Here is a 16,559-nt window from a genome sequence, read left to right as displayed (position 1 = left end):
ACACACACACTTGACTAGGCTCACAAGTTTTCGAGTTGAGTATTCTGCTATTAGAGCTCAACTTGAAAAACTGTTCAAGCTAGTCGAGCTCGACTCGACTGACTCAAGCTCGATAACAGTAGCTCAAGTAGCTCACGAGCTGCTCCACTCATTTGCGCCTCTATGAAGCGCCTTCTTTTGCCACATGCTCGTTAGAACCTCCAACAACATGACCTCTTTCAACTCCTGCCTCCTTAGGTAGTATCATATCTGACAATAATGACATATGAATAATACATGTTTGTCTTTAATTAGCAACAAAAGATTGTAAGATAGCAAAATTTTGGTTGCAGTATTTATCATTAACATCATCCTTATTCCTTTGTTTTATTTATTTATTGTACGTGTGGGTGAGTTGTCCTAGGTAGGTGGAAGGCTCATTGAAAAGTTATATATAAGTGTTACGTAATTTACCTTTTCACTTTCATTAACAGACAGTCCGTATCTGATACCTTACAGGTTGTCCTTAAGGGGGTCACCAATCGAGTTGCACGTTATTTATGCAACTTCTTTTACGTAAAATCTATGCGTTACTTCTTGATTACCCTTTAGGGAACAGGAGATCCACAGCTGACTACACTCAAGCGTCATCAAGTGTACATCTTTCCTACAAGTGTCGTTAATAAGAGGAACATGCAATATTTTTGTTATGATCGTCAACACTTTGGCTGTATCCACTTGATCCAAACAAGCATGTATTTATTCCACATCAACGGATCAAATTATTGTGGCAGGATCGTTTTTGATCTTCTTATAATCCATTAATAAAAACAGGCCACGCGGACCCACGGGAGCGGCATCAAACGTTTAAAATCCTTTCCCTTAGTTGGTTCCCGGGTCGCTGTATCCGTTTGTTGGAGTCGGAACCCGGCAACAACCACCCGTCCCAACGATCATTGGAGGTGCGTTGGTTGTACTCGAATTGAGATCTTCTTCCCACCTTTTGATCCTTTTTGAGGAGAGAAAAAGGAGATAAAAGAGCGAAAAAATGAGAAGGCTAATAGAGAAGGCATCGGAGCTGGGCCATGGCAATAGATATCATATCGCCTCCACCCGCACCCTTCTTTTCTGACTGCTAATCTACATTGCTTCGTCCGGGTGGCTTCTATCTTCTTATACACCGACTTCTCCTCCTCTGAAAGCCCCACACCACCTTTAGCCTCTTTTCCTCCGTCTTTACAGGCCTTTACCTCGGGTGGTATCGCCGCTTTCCTTTCTTATTCTACAGTGGAGTCGATCCGCACGATGTTTTTGTAGATTTTCCTCGGAGCGTTCTTGACGGAGGTTAGTGAGGATCCATGATGTAGGAGTCATGGGTTTGTTTTTATGTGCTTCGACTGAGAGGCTGGATTAGTTCTCATGTTTTCATGGTCTTGGTGTTTGGTATAATCTTGCGATCGACAATTCTTGTCTATACATAGTTTGTATCATTTGGTTGGCTGTTTTGTGAACCGAGCCATGATATGTTTTCCATTTAGACTTCTCTCTTGATGGTTCCCTTATAGATTATAGACTTGTTAGACTTTTGATGAAATTTCTTTGGTGCTGGAAATGGGATCTTAGTTTGTTAGAGATTGGTAGTCCATGTGTTTTATAACTGGGTTGTACTGTGACCTTTTTTCTTGTGAAATTTATTATAATTGTTCTCTCTGAAGTTTTGGCAATTAAGTATCTACGTGATTGTCGTTATTCAGTAACTGTTTGATTTGGTTTAATAAAAGTGGTCGGTTTGATGCATCAACAGGCCTTAAATTCACGAATAATTAAAAGGAATGGGATCAACTGACGTACTTAGCACTTGGGAGGATACTTCATTTTAAAAAGAAACCAGGAATGATTATGGATGGATGTTTTAACATTCTTATGTCCCTTACCTATGAAACTTCTTCAATCATATGAGTTTTAAAACAGTTGCTAGGATCTGAGTTGTGTAGAAGAGTGTAATGATTGTTGTTTGACTCAAATCCTAGGCAGGCTTTGTGGATTTCAAGTTATAGCTATTTATCAAGAGTAGGGTATTCTGGATCTGAGTTCGTTTTTACAGGTGTGTGCACTGGATGATGTACTCTTGTGCATATGCACGCTATTCATCAAGACTCCAGTATTCTGGATTCTGAGAGTTTGTTTTACAGGTTGTCTGCACTGAGTTAAGGAGATGCCAACATTGTTTACTTACCAGTGTAACTAAGGTATCACATCTTTAGGTTGTATCCTTTTGTGAAATTTAAGTATTTATTCAGCCTGTATTCCCTTTTTGCTATCATAAAAAGGTTTTATGGAGTAAATAGCCTCATTGTTTTGAAGAATCAGACCTAGTACTTATTTTCATCCATGCCTGTTCAAATTTCTTGGAGTTAAATAAGCAATATGAAACAACACAATACCAGCTAATCTGTAGTTCCAACAAAATTTCACTAGGAGGTCACCATATTAGGAGCACGTTAGTTGTTAAATCTTCATGCCATGTATCCCGTACGTATACCTTAAGTTTATGTATCATTTTAGCTGGACATATCGATCCAGCATACTTTTGCCTCTTACCCTGTCTCCACATTCTACCACAATATGGTTCTATGGCATGTTTGCATGATGATGCGTTTATCATTTGTTATCAAGGTTACATTAACACAAGTTTTCTGCCAGGTTTCATGTTTGATGTCATAACCACTAAGCATACTGCAAAAAAAAAGGAGAATGGGTTCTGGGTATTGGTTCAAAACAATTATCGGCAGGAAGAAAACAAAGAAAGATCAGTCAAAGCAAGTGAAGGTAGCTGATTATCTTATTTGATTGATCATCTGCTTCTTATTTTGACTATGTTCTTACTTTATCTAGCTTTAACGAGTAGAGGTGCAGGCATATGGAGGAATGAATAGAGATTCTCAGAATATCCGAAAATTGGAATGTCTGGAAAAAAATGAAATGCTCTTAGCAATAGTGAAGTGCTAGATATCAACTTATACGGAAACATGAAAAACAGCATATAATAATTGACTTGAAAGTTGAATGTTTAATAATGTTTTGCTTTGGTAGAACTATAGTTGGTAATGCCTGGAAAATATGAAGTAAGCTTAGCAATAGCTAAGGGCTACATATAAACGTTGAGGGAAACTTGAAAAACAGCATATAATAGTTGATTCAAAAGTTGAACATCTAATTTATGGTTTGCTTTGGTAGATCTACAGTTGGTAATGCAAACTGGGGATCATAAGTTAAGCTTAAACTAATGAGAGAGTTGGATGTGACAAGGAGAGATGCAGTCGTGAATACTACAAGGAACAAACTCTATGGGTAGCATGACATAAGAATGTTATTTTTTACAACTAAGCTGCCGCTGTTGGCTGCAATTGCCAATCATTCTCCAAAAAGGACGAGGCTCAGTAAGAAGGAGAGGAAATAATCCCACTTAAACAAAAAATTGCTCAACTGTACTTATTCCTTTGTCTAGTCAAAATTCCATATACTAGTTATACAACATTGTTGTATAACTAGTATATTAAAGGATGATGGTCTTTAAATTGCTGCTGTTGGATGAACTGGTTGACATTGATGTTTTGGTTATGTAATGTTCACTTTCAATTTTTTTACTACAATCAGCAATTACGTCTTGCATGTCAACTTATTCATGTTTCACGTATATGCTGCCTCGGAACAGGGCAATTCTAGTGAACAATCAAATGGGTTCAAGTTGAGAAATCAATCTCACAGGAAGTCTCATAAATTATATAATGGTGCTTCCAGTGGGAAAACTGATTATGGTAGCGTGAGGATTGAGGACTCAGCAGCCATTCGGATTCAAACAGCTTTCCGAGGCTTCAGGGTATATATGAATACTTTTATCCAATATGTCTATCCATGTGTTTGTTTTTTTTAATGTTTTACCTTTAGATTATATACATAGTACAATGCCATTCAATTTGATATGATTCTTTGTTAAATTCACTGTGCAGCATAATTTTATCTTAATTGTACTTCTATTGTGTCCGTGCAATGAAATTTTGTCTGTAAGTTGTTTGATGAAAACATTTTAAATTGTATAACCAACTTCATTCCTATTTGTGCAGCAAGCAGTGCTGTAAATTATCAAAAAGAGGTAGGCAGGGGCAGGTTGCTTAGGTCTAGAGCTTTTGTTTTTTTGGTCTGTGGAAAAGGGATGAAGAAGTAAAAAGAGATTATTGATACCTCTCATCTCAGGGCTAAACAAATGTGTCAAGCCATGTTGACATGAAAATGAGTGCATTTGCATGAAAGAGACTGCTATTTGGCGTGTGCCATGCATAAGCTTTAATCACGATAGAGCATTTGATGGATGCCTGTGGTAGGCTCATCCATTAGAAAGGTTGATCATCGAGAAGCATCACCAATGGAGAAGCACTCCGCATAGTAAGATATCTGTAGGCAAGTAATTCCTGAAGGAATATTATAAAACCTATATGTCTGCTCGTATTTATATTAAATAAAAGTGGAGGGAGATATGTGGATGCATGGATGTGAGATGCCAGAATTTTATATTAAGGAAGCGTCATGACATCCAACCACTACTCATTGCCAGATCCAAAACCCTTTGCCATTATAAAATATCATAGATGTTACAGTATGCAACAACAAAATATCAGACTCTGCCATTCATCTAACAATCCATTGGCATTTTCCCTAGATTAAGTAATTTCATGATCATCTTGTGCTTTCATTAGTACCTCCATGGTACTATCATTTGTTTTCCTGTCCTTGTCCACCTCACTCCTAGACTACAATCACCTTATTTAGCTGGTGAATGTTGTAATCAACTCTTCACTACTGGCTTCCACATGTCCGCTGGAGATACTCTCATCTCCTTGAAAAGCAAGAAGCACATTAATGTGTTGCTTAAATGCCAGAGCCATGCATTCTGTGAAATCTCAAGCTGTTAACGTGTTACCTTGCTAATGACTCTGGCATAACACTTAGTACCCGATACTTTGATATATTATGATAGTTGAAGTGCTATGCTTGTAACAATATGGAGTTTTCCCTCAATATGAGAAAGCACAATATGATTGGTTGCTGCTACTGTTACCAATTCTTTCCCTTCATACGATATCCAGTCTATATAATAACTTCCAGAATTTCTTATCAAGATTCATATTATCCCCTCTTTTATTTTATCTGGCAATTTCTCTATTGGTGGATCTATTGCATTTTAGCATGGCGTCTTTCCAGCTCCTCAAAATGCAACTTTGGTTGGTCCGATCTTCAGAAACCTCATTATGACATGCATGTTGAGATCTTAAGCATTTGCAATGAATTATAATCTTCATTTTCCACAATTTTGCAAAGGCCAACTCTTAGTGAAGGGGCCATTACGGTATCTACTGCTCAGTAGCTTTATATTATAATGTCCGATGTCCTTTTCTTTCTCCTCCCCGGAGGCCCACCTCCAATTATGTATTTAGTATTTATAAACAATATTTTTCTCTTACTATGACTTTTGTTAATTGGCCATTATATATGCTACTAATCTATTTCATATATACATATACTGATTCTTGAAAAGATCATGAAATTGCATTCATCTGGCACAGCATGCAACTTCCTTGTTGATCTGCAGAAATATCTATGCAGGCTAGGAAAAAGCTTCGTTCGTTGAAAGGGATACAAAGACTACAAGTCCTTGCCCAAGGCCATTCTGTTAAGCAGCAGGCATCAACCACTTTGAGTTATCTCCAATCATGGGGCAAAATACAGGCACAAATTAGAGCTCGCCGTATTTGTATGGTAACTGAAGGCCGCATTAGGCAGAAGAAACAAGACAATCAATTAAAACTGGAGGCTAAGCTTCATGACTTAGAGGTAAGTGACGTCCATCATCTTATTTGCTTTTCCCTGTTCTATTAGAATTTGAGGTAAAATTGCAAAAAACTTGATCATAGCTTACTGCATATGCAGCTGATAATAGTGGCTCTGTGAACATAGTTGGGATATCAGTTGATGATTTTGGTTTTGGTGATGAATGCTGCAGCTTTTTTCATGGTTTACTGGTTTTAGATATTGTTATTTTGTCTGCTTTTCCTTCTGAGTTGTCTTTATCGATAGAAGATAATCTAATGCTGGTAAAGAGCTTTCATGTTAGATGACCGGCTGAGGGGTTATGTGCTGAAGATTTTTATTCTAGCTGCTTGCTCATTGAGTTAGTCTCACGTGTCAATAATCTTAACAGTACTCCTTTCGGATGATGCGAGTTACCACTTCTAGTCTTCGATGTATAGAGCTAGACATATAGAACCGAGCACTAATGATAGCACCAGAACATTTTGGACCTTTCATCTCTTGCACTATGTTACAAAATTTTATCAATTTGTGCTGTTTGGGCACATATCCATATGGTTAAGTCAGGAGCCAGCAAATTAAACTACCTTCCTATCGTGTCCCAAATTCAGGACATAATATGGCTATATTACCGAGGGGTACAGCCCACGATAACGCAAAACTAAATATTTTATTTAACTTCTAAATTCATCTTAAATAAAATATAAACGTCCAATTTCATCATCCATTAAATAAAACTAAGAGCGTCAAAATCCAAACATAAATACCAAACCTATAATCTTCAATATACTAAGCTACATATTCATAATCACTAAAGAATTAATGTTCTGCTACAAATCGCCAAGCTTGCTAGCACGATTTTCATGCCGAACCATCCTTCGTTCTTACTGACCCTATTTGTCTAGGGACAGAAAAATAAAAATAAAGATATGTGAGTGACACAACTCAGTAAGTAAATCTTACACTACTTTACCGGATCAAGCATAAATTTTTTCATGTTGATGCATCATTTTAAAAAAAATAATAGATATTACAAAATAAAACATTTCATAGTACGGTATATTAAAACAAGTCATAAAACCAATCATGCATGCATAAATCATCCATATTTCATAAACATGGTTTCAAGTTCATTTTGCAAATAAATTTATAAATCATCCTTCAAACCATTGTTCACAAATATTCGTGCTATTGTCACTTATACCTATGACAGAGCTCGTGCTCGCAATCGACATATATTCATGTTTCGTATACCGATTTTATACCTACTCGCAAGGTCTATGTTCGTATGCATGCTAGCTTCGGGCGTCGATCTTTCTAATTTTAGGGATCATATATAACTATGTGAGAGCCTTTGAAATATTCATATCTTTTTCTTAAAACATACACATAAATAGATGAAAAATACTAAATAGCATGATCAAATTTATCTTTCATAACAAAACTATTTCATTAAAATATTTATGAAACTATTTTTTATAATAAAGCATAATTTTTATGATATATATATTGATCCATAATTTTAAGAAAAGCATGATATCTTCACAAGCAAGTTTGATGCAAAGAAAACATGATAATTTAAAAAATAATAAGAAGCGTAAGATCTACTTACCTCTTTTGACTTAGACTGTCATACTTCGCTAGAAGACTCCATTAGACCTATTTAAAATATTTAAAGCAAAATTAATTTCTATTCAATGACTTGAATGGAATTAAAAATAATAAGGAACGGGGACAATTAACCGAATGATAATGTTCGATGATTTTGGGTGGACCAGGCCTAGACGACCTAAACAATGACTCATGAGACATGAACTCGATCACGGTCAAAGTCATTCAATAGGGTTTATCATTCATGGATTTTAGAAACACTCTACAAAGTTGGGATGGTCGTTTCGATAAGATGCCTGAGCATTCGAGCAATTAAGGGCCTCTTTGTAGGGTCAACTCAAGTCTGTAGAACAGGTGGACGACCCCATCCTAGGATTCATATATCTATTTAGAAAGAGAAACATGGAGATGAGAGAGAAAGAAGAAAGAGAAAATAAGAGAGAGAAAGAGAGGGATGGGCTCTCTCTCCCCTCTCTCCTTCTTGCTCTTCTTCTTTATTTCTTTCTTTCTTGGTAAACAAGGGAGGATGGGAATGGACGGTGGCTAGCCATGATGATCTGGTGAGGCGGTAGCAGGTAGAGGTGGCGGCAGTGAAGAGTAGCCTGTGGTGGCGGTGGGCCGGCCGAATTCAACACAAAAACAAGGCTGAGAAGAGTGATTCTTGGCTCGGTTGTATTCGGATCCAACCCGCTCACCGATGGCTGGGAGTCTGGCTCCAACCAAGGACCAACATGAGGGAGCGGTCGAGGGCTTCGGCGATGAACGTCGGCAATGGAGATGGCTGGAAAAGGGAGTAACAAACCAGAAATAGGGGAAGTAGAGTTCGGCTGACAATCGGCGAATTTCTTCACCTACAGCAGTGGTTTGAGGCCTTGAAAGGAAGAGAGGATAAAGGGGAAGAATGCTAGGGCATTACCTTAGCTCGGACGACGTCGTGGACTCTGATTTTTGGCGAGCACAATAACAGAATGTCATGATTTTGAAGCGAGAAAAGAGAAAAAAAGAGGAGAAAAAGGCGGTGGTGGTCGATCATGGTGGCTCGCCGGCCACCGAAGAAGGAAGAGGAAGGAGGAAGAAGATGGGGAAGTGAGCGGTGATGGGCCGTTCACTTCGGACCCGAGGAGTTTGTGCCAGCGGCACCTCAATGGCAGCCGAGTAGTTCGGGCAAGGATCACGATCCCCTATTCCAATTCCTTCTCTTTTTTTTCCTGATGGGAGCTTGGGCTCAAGTCAGGCCGGTCAAGTAGACCGGGCCATCACACTTTGTGTTATTTAGAGCCGTGGAACTGACCTTTCATTTCCTGACAGGTGGAATGGTGCGGAGGCTCTGAAACGATGGAGGAAATAATTGCCCGGATTCAACAAAGAGAAGAAGCAGCAATCAAGCGTGAACGAACTTTGGCATATGCATTTTCGCATCAGGTCTGGGGTTTAGAAGAACTTGCTCCGTATCTTAAGCATGTAACTAATGCGGCCTTGCCATGGGACTCATGCAATGTTCTTTTTTGCCTGTAGTGGAGGGCCAACCCTGGCTTGAACCAGGGGCCGTTTGTTTATGAATGTGGGAAAGGTAATTGGGGGTGGAGCTGGATGGATCGGTGGATTGCAGCTCGTCCATGGGAAACCAGACTGCCCACTCGTTCTGTGATCCCCAAGAAAGAACAGACCAAGGCAACAAGCAAAGTTGGCAACGATACAGATCCGTCAGCCCAGAAAGTATCAGAGTCAGTTAAACCTGCAGCTGCTGACGGGAAAGGCTCTACAAAGAGATCATCTCAGTCAAATGGCGATAACTTAGTTAACCGAGAGCAACATGCCAAGGCAGCAGCAACTCATCAGAAAACCAAGAACGCAAAGATGAAGCAGGAGCAGCAGCGTCCTTCACAAACCAGTGAAATTACTGGCTGAGTCTGGCTGGAGATTATGTGCCAAAATCAAATTAATTCATTGTTTGCACTAGTGAGATCCATGATGGTATATATTTATAAAGAAATGGCGTGAAGTATCTCAAAAAAAAAAATTGAAGGAAATGATGGTATGAAGTGATAATTTTCTGTCGTTTTTTTGTCTTTTTTCTTTTCTTTACCATTCATTATGCAGAATAAAATTGGCCATTCTCCGTTGAAGTTGTGAAAATTATTAAATGCATATATGCTTGTGCTTTCATGTGAAGAAATGTTGTAGGTTGGCTGTCAGTGGGCCGTTTGTTCCTGCTGTCTTCTTTCAATAAGCTTGTCATGACCGCCTGGCTGATGGGGACTCGACATGCCCTTTGTTGGCCTTGGCTGTAAAACCCTAAAAACCAGTGTCCATATAATCCTTAACGGGTCATCGGTTTTTTTTTCCTGTGTTTTTTGTCGCATGTGGCAAAGTAGGGGATTCGTCGGCATGCGGAATATTAACTAACAGCATTCTTATGTTTATGCCATGCTTCTTGCTCATGCCACAAGACCAAAAAGGTCGTTCACAAACCTTAGATCATATGTTGTGGTAAAATATTTGCAAAAAAAAAATTCATCATATTCTGTACATCTTCAGAATTACATATATTTATATACAAACTTCATATAAAAATAATATAAAATAATACTAATAAAAAAATAATACTCGCTGATATAAGTTGTTATGTGATTCCTAAAATCACTCTAATAAAATTACGCTAATAAAGAAAAATAATACTAACCGATACAGAATTATACTAACAAATATATATATATATATATATATATATATATATATATATATATATATATATATATATATATATATTAATACAGATTGTTACATAATTTTTAAAATTATACTAATATGTTAAAATTTATTAAAACACAAACAATATCGAATTTAATTGGTTCAAAAGCTTAAGCTGTGGAAGAGCTCCAAAACTTTCTTTAGAATTCGTTGACCTCTATGTAACCTTTATATACCTACCTAAGGATGCTTTCCTGTTTTCAATCATTTGGAGGTGCAGTTATGTCGTCCATGAGCTGGAGCCATCTCATCCTCGGTGTCGACTGCTGCCAAAGTAGCCAAAGCCAACCCTCATGCGTCGTGGCAAATCCCTTTCTTGGGTTTTTATAGCTACTGGAAATTCATCAAGTAATTCTTTTTTTTTTTGTTATTTCTCAGATAGTTTTATGCTTCAAAGAAAATTACTAGAAAAGATGCTGACAAATATGATAATGCAAATTATTTTGAACCTACATAGAAATTATAAAATCATCATTACGATACTAATGATAAATCTTAGTTTTGGCTAGGTTGAAGTGAAAGCTTATTACAACGGTGAGGCAGTAGGGTATTGCCTACTTAGCTCGGTCCAGTGCCTATTCCTAGTTCATAGAAGGGGAGTTCATCTCGCATTGGAAAATGCAAATTGGACTCTAGGTGGCATGGAATGATCTCCAATATCGATGAATTCTATTGCTTTGTTTAGTTGGTCATTAGTTTTAATGACTCTAAAATTTTATTTCTAGTTTTATTCTACTTAGTTATTCCTTCTATAATAGTTATCAATCTTTTAATGGGCGTTAGTTTTTAAATTTGAGTAGAAATCAAATATCCCACCTATATCTATTTAAAGAAACCTTTAGTATCTCCTTTAATGTGGTGTGAGAAGAGAGAAGGAGAGACTAAGAGTCATCATTCTTGGTAGGGGTGAGATCTCGCCCTTTGCATGGCTCATTTTTTTTTCATAAAATATTTTTACATCTCTCCTAATTATTTTTCTTCCAATATTTCTTTTCTATTTTTTGTTTGGTATTTGTTCTAGATCTTTGGCCGGCACAATCAATCTACTTTACGTAGCGTGATGTTCTACAGGACATACTTCCATTAATCTGCTTTATGAGGTGATTGCTCAAAGGCCTTAGCACATTTTGACCTGGTTTTTACGAGTCATCAAGGATAAAATGGGCAATAGAACACTTCATCAGTCACTTATATATGATGATTCCAGATCATCCACATTGCACATTTTTTATACTACATGCTCGAACCGCTACTATACCGCCCATCTCGAAAACAAAAACGAAAGGCTCTCGCATTTTCCACCGCAACATTCTCTATTTCCAAGATGAGAATGAGCCTTCTTTCTCCGGAGTTGGCAATATGGTAGTGATCCAAACATGCACTACAAAAGTTCGATGCTCTTGCATGATGCACAAAAACAGAGTTTGGCTCTCATCTGGGACATACAAAGAGGTATGCGCGGCAGTGCCCTTGGCTGAACCCTAGATGGGATGGAGAATGGGAACCATGCCATACTACCAAACACACAACCGGTTGGCCTTTGCCAGAACCAAGGCTCGAAATTTAATGGAGAGTGAATTCCTGAAACAAAATATTATTAAATGCCTGTACTCGACGATTCTCCCTGCGTCACCTGTATAGGTGACGTTCGTGAACGAGGACTTGCATAGGTCTGTGCCAGTTTAGCGGTGCATATAACCTGAGGTTAGATCATGAGTGGCTTTTGAAGGGCCCTGTCCCGTTTCAAAGCGGTTGCTTTCCCTTTATTTTTCACGCAGACAAGAAGGACAGCCCAAAGTGCTGCTTTTTTTTTTTTTACTTCCAGATCGCCTTTAGGCCACTTCACATCATATTGCCCCCTCAACAATATAAAACTGAATAATTTAATGCCAGAGATATACTCACTGTAAAAACTAGCAATGATAGAGGCTACTGTTAAGTTGGTCGTTTACTTTTCATGCTCGATATAATTGAGAAGCATTATTGTCGGAAGATGCACCTGGGTTTGAGCTTCTTCTACGGAATCAACAGGAAACAAAGGCAAAAGGATTTTCTCCAAAGGCCTGATGCTGATTCCAGCCAAAGAGAAGTCCCCGATAAGGTTCCCCCGCCAAAAGCAGAGTTCCAAAGAGCAAAGGTGGTACAGACTAGAGAGCCATAGTGGAAGCCAATCAAATTAATAATAATAATAATAATAATATAATGAAATCAAGGCATCTATCATATGGGAAAACAAACTCAAAATGATAAAGGAGATCTTCTGAAAGCAATGTTTGAACAGTGAGAAGGAAAGGGCCGTAAGTAATCTGGTTATGTTTCTGGCTTCTTTTTTCAAGTCCTTTCGCTGCTTGAACTGGAAGTTTGGCTTGTGAGCAATAAAATAAAAGTGGCTGGGCAACGAAAGCAGCAACCACTGTGGAGGGAAAGAGACCTATCCTCAGCATCTTCAAATGGGATGGGGATGTGCAATCATGAAAGTGTATATTAAATCCATCTTTTTTGCTCGTTTGAGGAAGTTGAAGCATCAGCAGTGCCATGGCTTCTCTTTTTAACACAATAATAAACATAATATAACCAAGGAAGTGCGAAAAGGACCATTCATTTCCAATCAAAGTGAAAGCAGTATATGGCTTCCATGTCAAAAGCTTAGCAGTTTTTGCTCCACTCAATTGCTCAGTCATCTGTGGAACACCTCCTTTTATTCTTCTCCACAACTCAAAACAGAACCACTCTCTGGAGCTATTTCCAGGTGACCATAATCCAGAGACCTCTCCCTTTTGATGACAGCCAAAAGGGTAAAACATCACAACACAGCAGCAGTAGCAATAACAACAACAGCAGCAGCATGAAGCAAATTCAACAAAGTACTACGACTACAACAGAACCAAGACTAACCATGGCAAACAAAGAAAGAGCTACTAGAGCCCATTTGAAGAAAACCAAGAGAATGAGAGAAGAGAGGAACCGACGAACCAGAGAATCAAGTGAAATGACCTCATGCATAGCATCAGAAGTGTTGTTTCCTTCACATCACCTACCTCGACAAAAGCCAAGCAATCCTACGGAGGAAAAAGGTGACAGGTGACAGCTTTTTCAGGGTAAATGCTGATGACCTGAGCAAAGGGAGAAGTTTAAATAGAGAATGAGTGGGAATTACCAGGGCAGGTGGATATTGGTTGTTGTCAGTTCTCATCTTCCGCTTCATCAATGGTGAGAAGCAGAGGAAGCAGACGGCGGCTTGTCGGAGATGCCGTCATGCTCCTCTTCACCCTGTATCCGTGCCGGAATGCGAAACCCCGAGAAGCCAGCACCGGATGCGAATCCAATAGACGAAATCGAGGGATGGATCGCAGGGTGCATCTGCTGGTCGGTTGCCGAAGCAATGGGATCCGCCCAAGCACGAATGGCGGGCGAGTTACTGGACTGAAGGGGTCCCCTCTGAGTAAAAAACTGGCTTTGGCCGAGCACCGGGTGCAGCGGCACAGCCTGCGGCGGCGGCACATGGAACACGTATCCCCCGCCGCTGCCTCCCGCCTCCGCCACATTCCACGGAAACATCCTGTGGCTCTGCTCGGACCAGCCGGCGGAGGCCGTGTCGAAGGCCAAATGGGCGGAGCCGGAGAAAATGGCCTGCTGGGCGGAAGGAGCGGGGTTCTGGTGGTGATGTTGGCTTCGGGGATGGTGGCGCTGGTGGTGGTGGCTGGTGCTGGGGTTGTGAAAGATTGGGTCTCGGAAGGATTGGAGGGAGAGGCGGAGGTCCTGGCTGCTAGTGCGCGACAAGAGGTCCGGCGGGTAATTCTGAAAGCCGATCGGAGGGCTCGAAGGGGGCGCGGTTGCGGTTGCGGCAGCGGCGGCGGCGGCACCCATTGGGAAGAAGGATTTGATGGTGTCGGCGATAGCATCGGAATCGAGCGACGGCGGGAGAAAACTAGCACTGCCGCTGCCACCTCCACTGCCACCGCCGAAGCTGAAGGCGGCAGAAGCAACCGGTTGCGCAACTGGAATCGTTTTCTTGCTAGAATCTCCGACGGGCTGGTTGGCAGCGACGGCAGCCTGGGTTTCCTGAGGATTGGAGGCGGGAGGAGGGTTGGAGGCGGAGGCGGCGGAGGTGGAGCTCGGGTGCCAGGCGGGAAGCTCGGCAAGCTCGTCGATGGCGGCCTTGGCGTTCTTGATGAGCCAGTCGACGGCCTTGCTAGGGCGGTCGTAGCCGAGGCGGTCCTGGACGTCGTAGAACTGGATGGCGGTGTGGGCGGAGAGGCGGACGCGGCGGTCTCGGGTGCCCTTGGCAGTGCACACTTTGCTGTGGCGGTCCTTGCGCCCGGTGGAGCGCACAATGTGGCCCCCCTGGACCTCCACGATCTCACCGGCGCCCCTCAGCCCTGCACCGAATCTCGGCCGCTGGTGCTGCTGCTCGTGGCCGTGGTGGAGGGAAAGGTGGCCGTGGCCGTGGCCGTGGCCGTGGGCCTCGGCCATCCGGTCGGAGAGAAGGGCATAGTCGGAGGAGGAAGCCGTGGCAGGCGAGGAGGAGGAGGAGGAAGGGGAAGGGAAACAGGAGCGACCCCCGGGTGGTGGGTGTGGGTGGTGCTGGAGCGGATGAAGCTGGAAGCCTTGGAGTTGCTGTTCTTCTTCTTGGGGTTGCTCTCTTCTTTCTTCTCTTTCGCTTTCTCTTGGGTTCGGAATTGGATGGTACGGAGTCCTCCGAGGATCCAGATCCTTGGCCGCCCTCTTCTGTCTTCCGTCCAGCTTTGTCGTTGCCGCTAGTTGGATTCCTTTCTCTCTGTTCCCTCTTGCCGCTTCTCTTTCCTCTCCTGCTGCTGTTTTGGAAGTAGTATGTGGTGGTGCTCCTCTTGCCTCCGCTTCCAAAAGGCTTGGCCATCCAACTCCCAGAATTCCATCACCAGCTCCACCACCTCGGCTGGGTCTGACAACGAACACAAGCCACAAAGTCTTTACAAGAAAAAAAAAAATCAAAAATTCAAAGAGAAGGAATGGAACGAGCTATAGGTAAAGGCAAGGAAAGAACCTACTCGCTCGTACGTACCACTGCTTACCCCTCAAGGCCTCAACCCTCCTCCTCCTGCAAAGCCACCAATAGCCCAATCAGAGAACCGGACCCGCTTCTTTCTCTTGGAACCAAAAACCCCAAAACAAGTTGGCAATCTCCCCCATCACATTATAGCAAGCAGAGGGGGGAGCATAGGCTTGGGAAGAGAGAGAAGAAGGACCAGGGCAAGGAGACATAATAAAAAGAGAAAAAGGGTTTGGGTTTTAGTGGTGGGAGTGGGGGTGGGGGTGGGGGGAAGGAGGAGAGAGAAAGGGGGGGACAAGTTGGGCCGGGCCCTATAGAAAATAGGAGCCGGATGAGGGTACCATGGTAGATGGTGTGCCGCGGACAGACATGCCTCAGGGATTATTTAGATCGTGGTGATCTCAGCGGCCCGCTCCGTCCCCCGGAAATAAAACCTCAGCCCCAGCAGCAGCCCTCCCGGCTCGGTGTCCTGTTGGGGGATAAGAAAAGCAAACAGGCAAGCAAAAAAAAAACCCCACAAGTTGCAAACAACGCTCTACCTCCCTCGTCCCTTCTTCTCCTGCCCGTTTGTCAAGCTATTTCTCTCTCTTTCTTTAGAGTCCGGACAGCGACTCCCACAGCTTTTGGTTTTCTTGGCTCCTTTATTGCTTTGCTAAAAGCAACATCCCCTTTTCCACCACGGTGTTGCCAAATTACCCCTTCGTCCTTGATAACTTACACCCCACGCTACGTGCATCACGTGGCTCTGCACGCCGCAATCACTGTCGCTCGTTTCTGTAGGATCTATCATCAAGATAATCCACAGCGCCCGCCTTGCAGCATATAATTTCTTCTAATCCATCTGGTTTTCCCTCCGCCCGCTCATCTCCATGAGCCACTCAGCCACTGTAACTCAATCTAACTTCAACACGACATCCCTTCTGCTGCCTCACATCCAGCCAGACAGAGACGTTCCTGGAATAAGCGGCTACTTCACCTCCCACATCACGCATTCACATTTCAATAATTATTTAATCCCCCCGATACCATGTTTTTTATTACCATGAGCAGCTGTAGTTGTCGCTGTTACATTTGTCCCAATGAAGTTAATCCAGGCGATAAGTTGGAGCATGTTGGTAAAGAGCTAGAACGGAGGAGGCTGTTTCTAGTGTGGTACCTCCGGCGAGGCGGATCAGTTATTGCCACGACAGTGACCGGACGCCTTCATACGGATCGATGATGGCCCCTACTGGAATTCCCACTATGCCCCCATTCCATTTCTCCACCCCAAATCTTTCTGTATTTTTGTTCCTGAAATCCAGCAAATATCTAAGATTCCCCCAAT

At 41.8% G+C, this 16,559-nt stretch overlaps 2 protein-coding genes across 8 annotated transcripts; one reads left to right on the top strand and one right to left on the bottom strand.

Moving 5' to 3' along the window:
• Positions 1–882: 882 nt before the first annotated feature.
• On the top strand, positions 883–9,581 carry LOC103703015 (protein IQ-DOMAIN 10). Of its 4 annotated transcripts, none has more exons than XM_039129174.3 (7): positions 1,110–1,323; positions 2,084–2,228; positions 2,683–2,808; positions 3,695–3,859; positions 5,641–5,868; positions 8,764–8,877; positions 8,971–9,581. In XM_039129174.3, the coding sequence occupies exons 3-7, from the start codon at positions 2,734–2,736 to the stop codon at positions 9,361–9,363; spliced, it is 975 nt and encodes a 324-aa protein (XP_038985102.3). In that variant the 5' UTR covers positions 1,110–1,323; positions 2,084–2,228; positions 2,683–2,733; the 3' UTR covers positions 9,364–9,581. The 4 variants fall into 4 exon arrangements, with proteins under 4 accessions (XP_008783927.4, XP_038985102.3, XP_008783926.4 ...); XM_008785704.6 differs by having other exon boundaries at positions 1,202–1,323; positions 2,172–2,228; XM_039129175.3 differs by lacking the exon at positions 1,110–1,323 and adding an exon at positions 2,009–2,083 and having other exon boundaries at positions 2,172–2,228.
• A 3,208-nt stretch (positions 9,582–12,789) lies between these two features.
• On the bottom strand, positions 12,790–15,851 carry LOC103703014 (transcription factor PCF5-like). 4 transcript variants are annotated; one of them, XM_008785702.6, is made up of 4 exons: positions 15,577–15,851; positions 15,234–15,283; positions 13,364–15,127; positions 12,790–13,265 (listed from the first exon to the last, which is right to left on the bottom strand). In XM_008785702.6, the coding sequence occupies exon 3, from the start codon at positions 14,677–14,679 to the stop codon at positions 13,411–13,413; it is 1,269 nt and encodes a 422-aa protein (XP_008783924.4). In that variant the 5' UTR covers positions 14,680–15,127; positions 15,234–15,283; positions 15,577–15,851; the 3' UTR covers positions 12,790–13,265; positions 13,364–13,410. The 4 variants fall into 4 exon arrangements, with proteins under 4 accessions (XP_008783924.4, XP_008783925.4, XP_088578616.2 ...); XM_008785703.6 differs by having other exon boundaries at positions 15,248–15,283; positions 15,577–15,802; XM_088722490.2 differs by lacking the exon at positions 15,577–15,851 and having other exon boundaries at positions 15,234–15,447.
• Between the last annotated feature and the right edge of the window lie 708 nt (positions 15,852–16,559).

This window comes from Phoenix dactylifera, chromosome 5 (assembly GCF_051530095.1).
Source record: "Phoenix dactylifera cultivar Ajwa chromosome 5, Ajwa_hap1_PhDact_Kaust_v1.1, whole genome shotgun sequence".
NCBI classification, from domain to species: Eukaryota; Viridiplantae; Streptophyta; class Magnoliopsida; order Arecales; family Arecaceae; genus Phoenix; species Phoenix dactylifera.
This window is presented reverse-complemented; position numbering and strand designations above follow the sequence as displayed.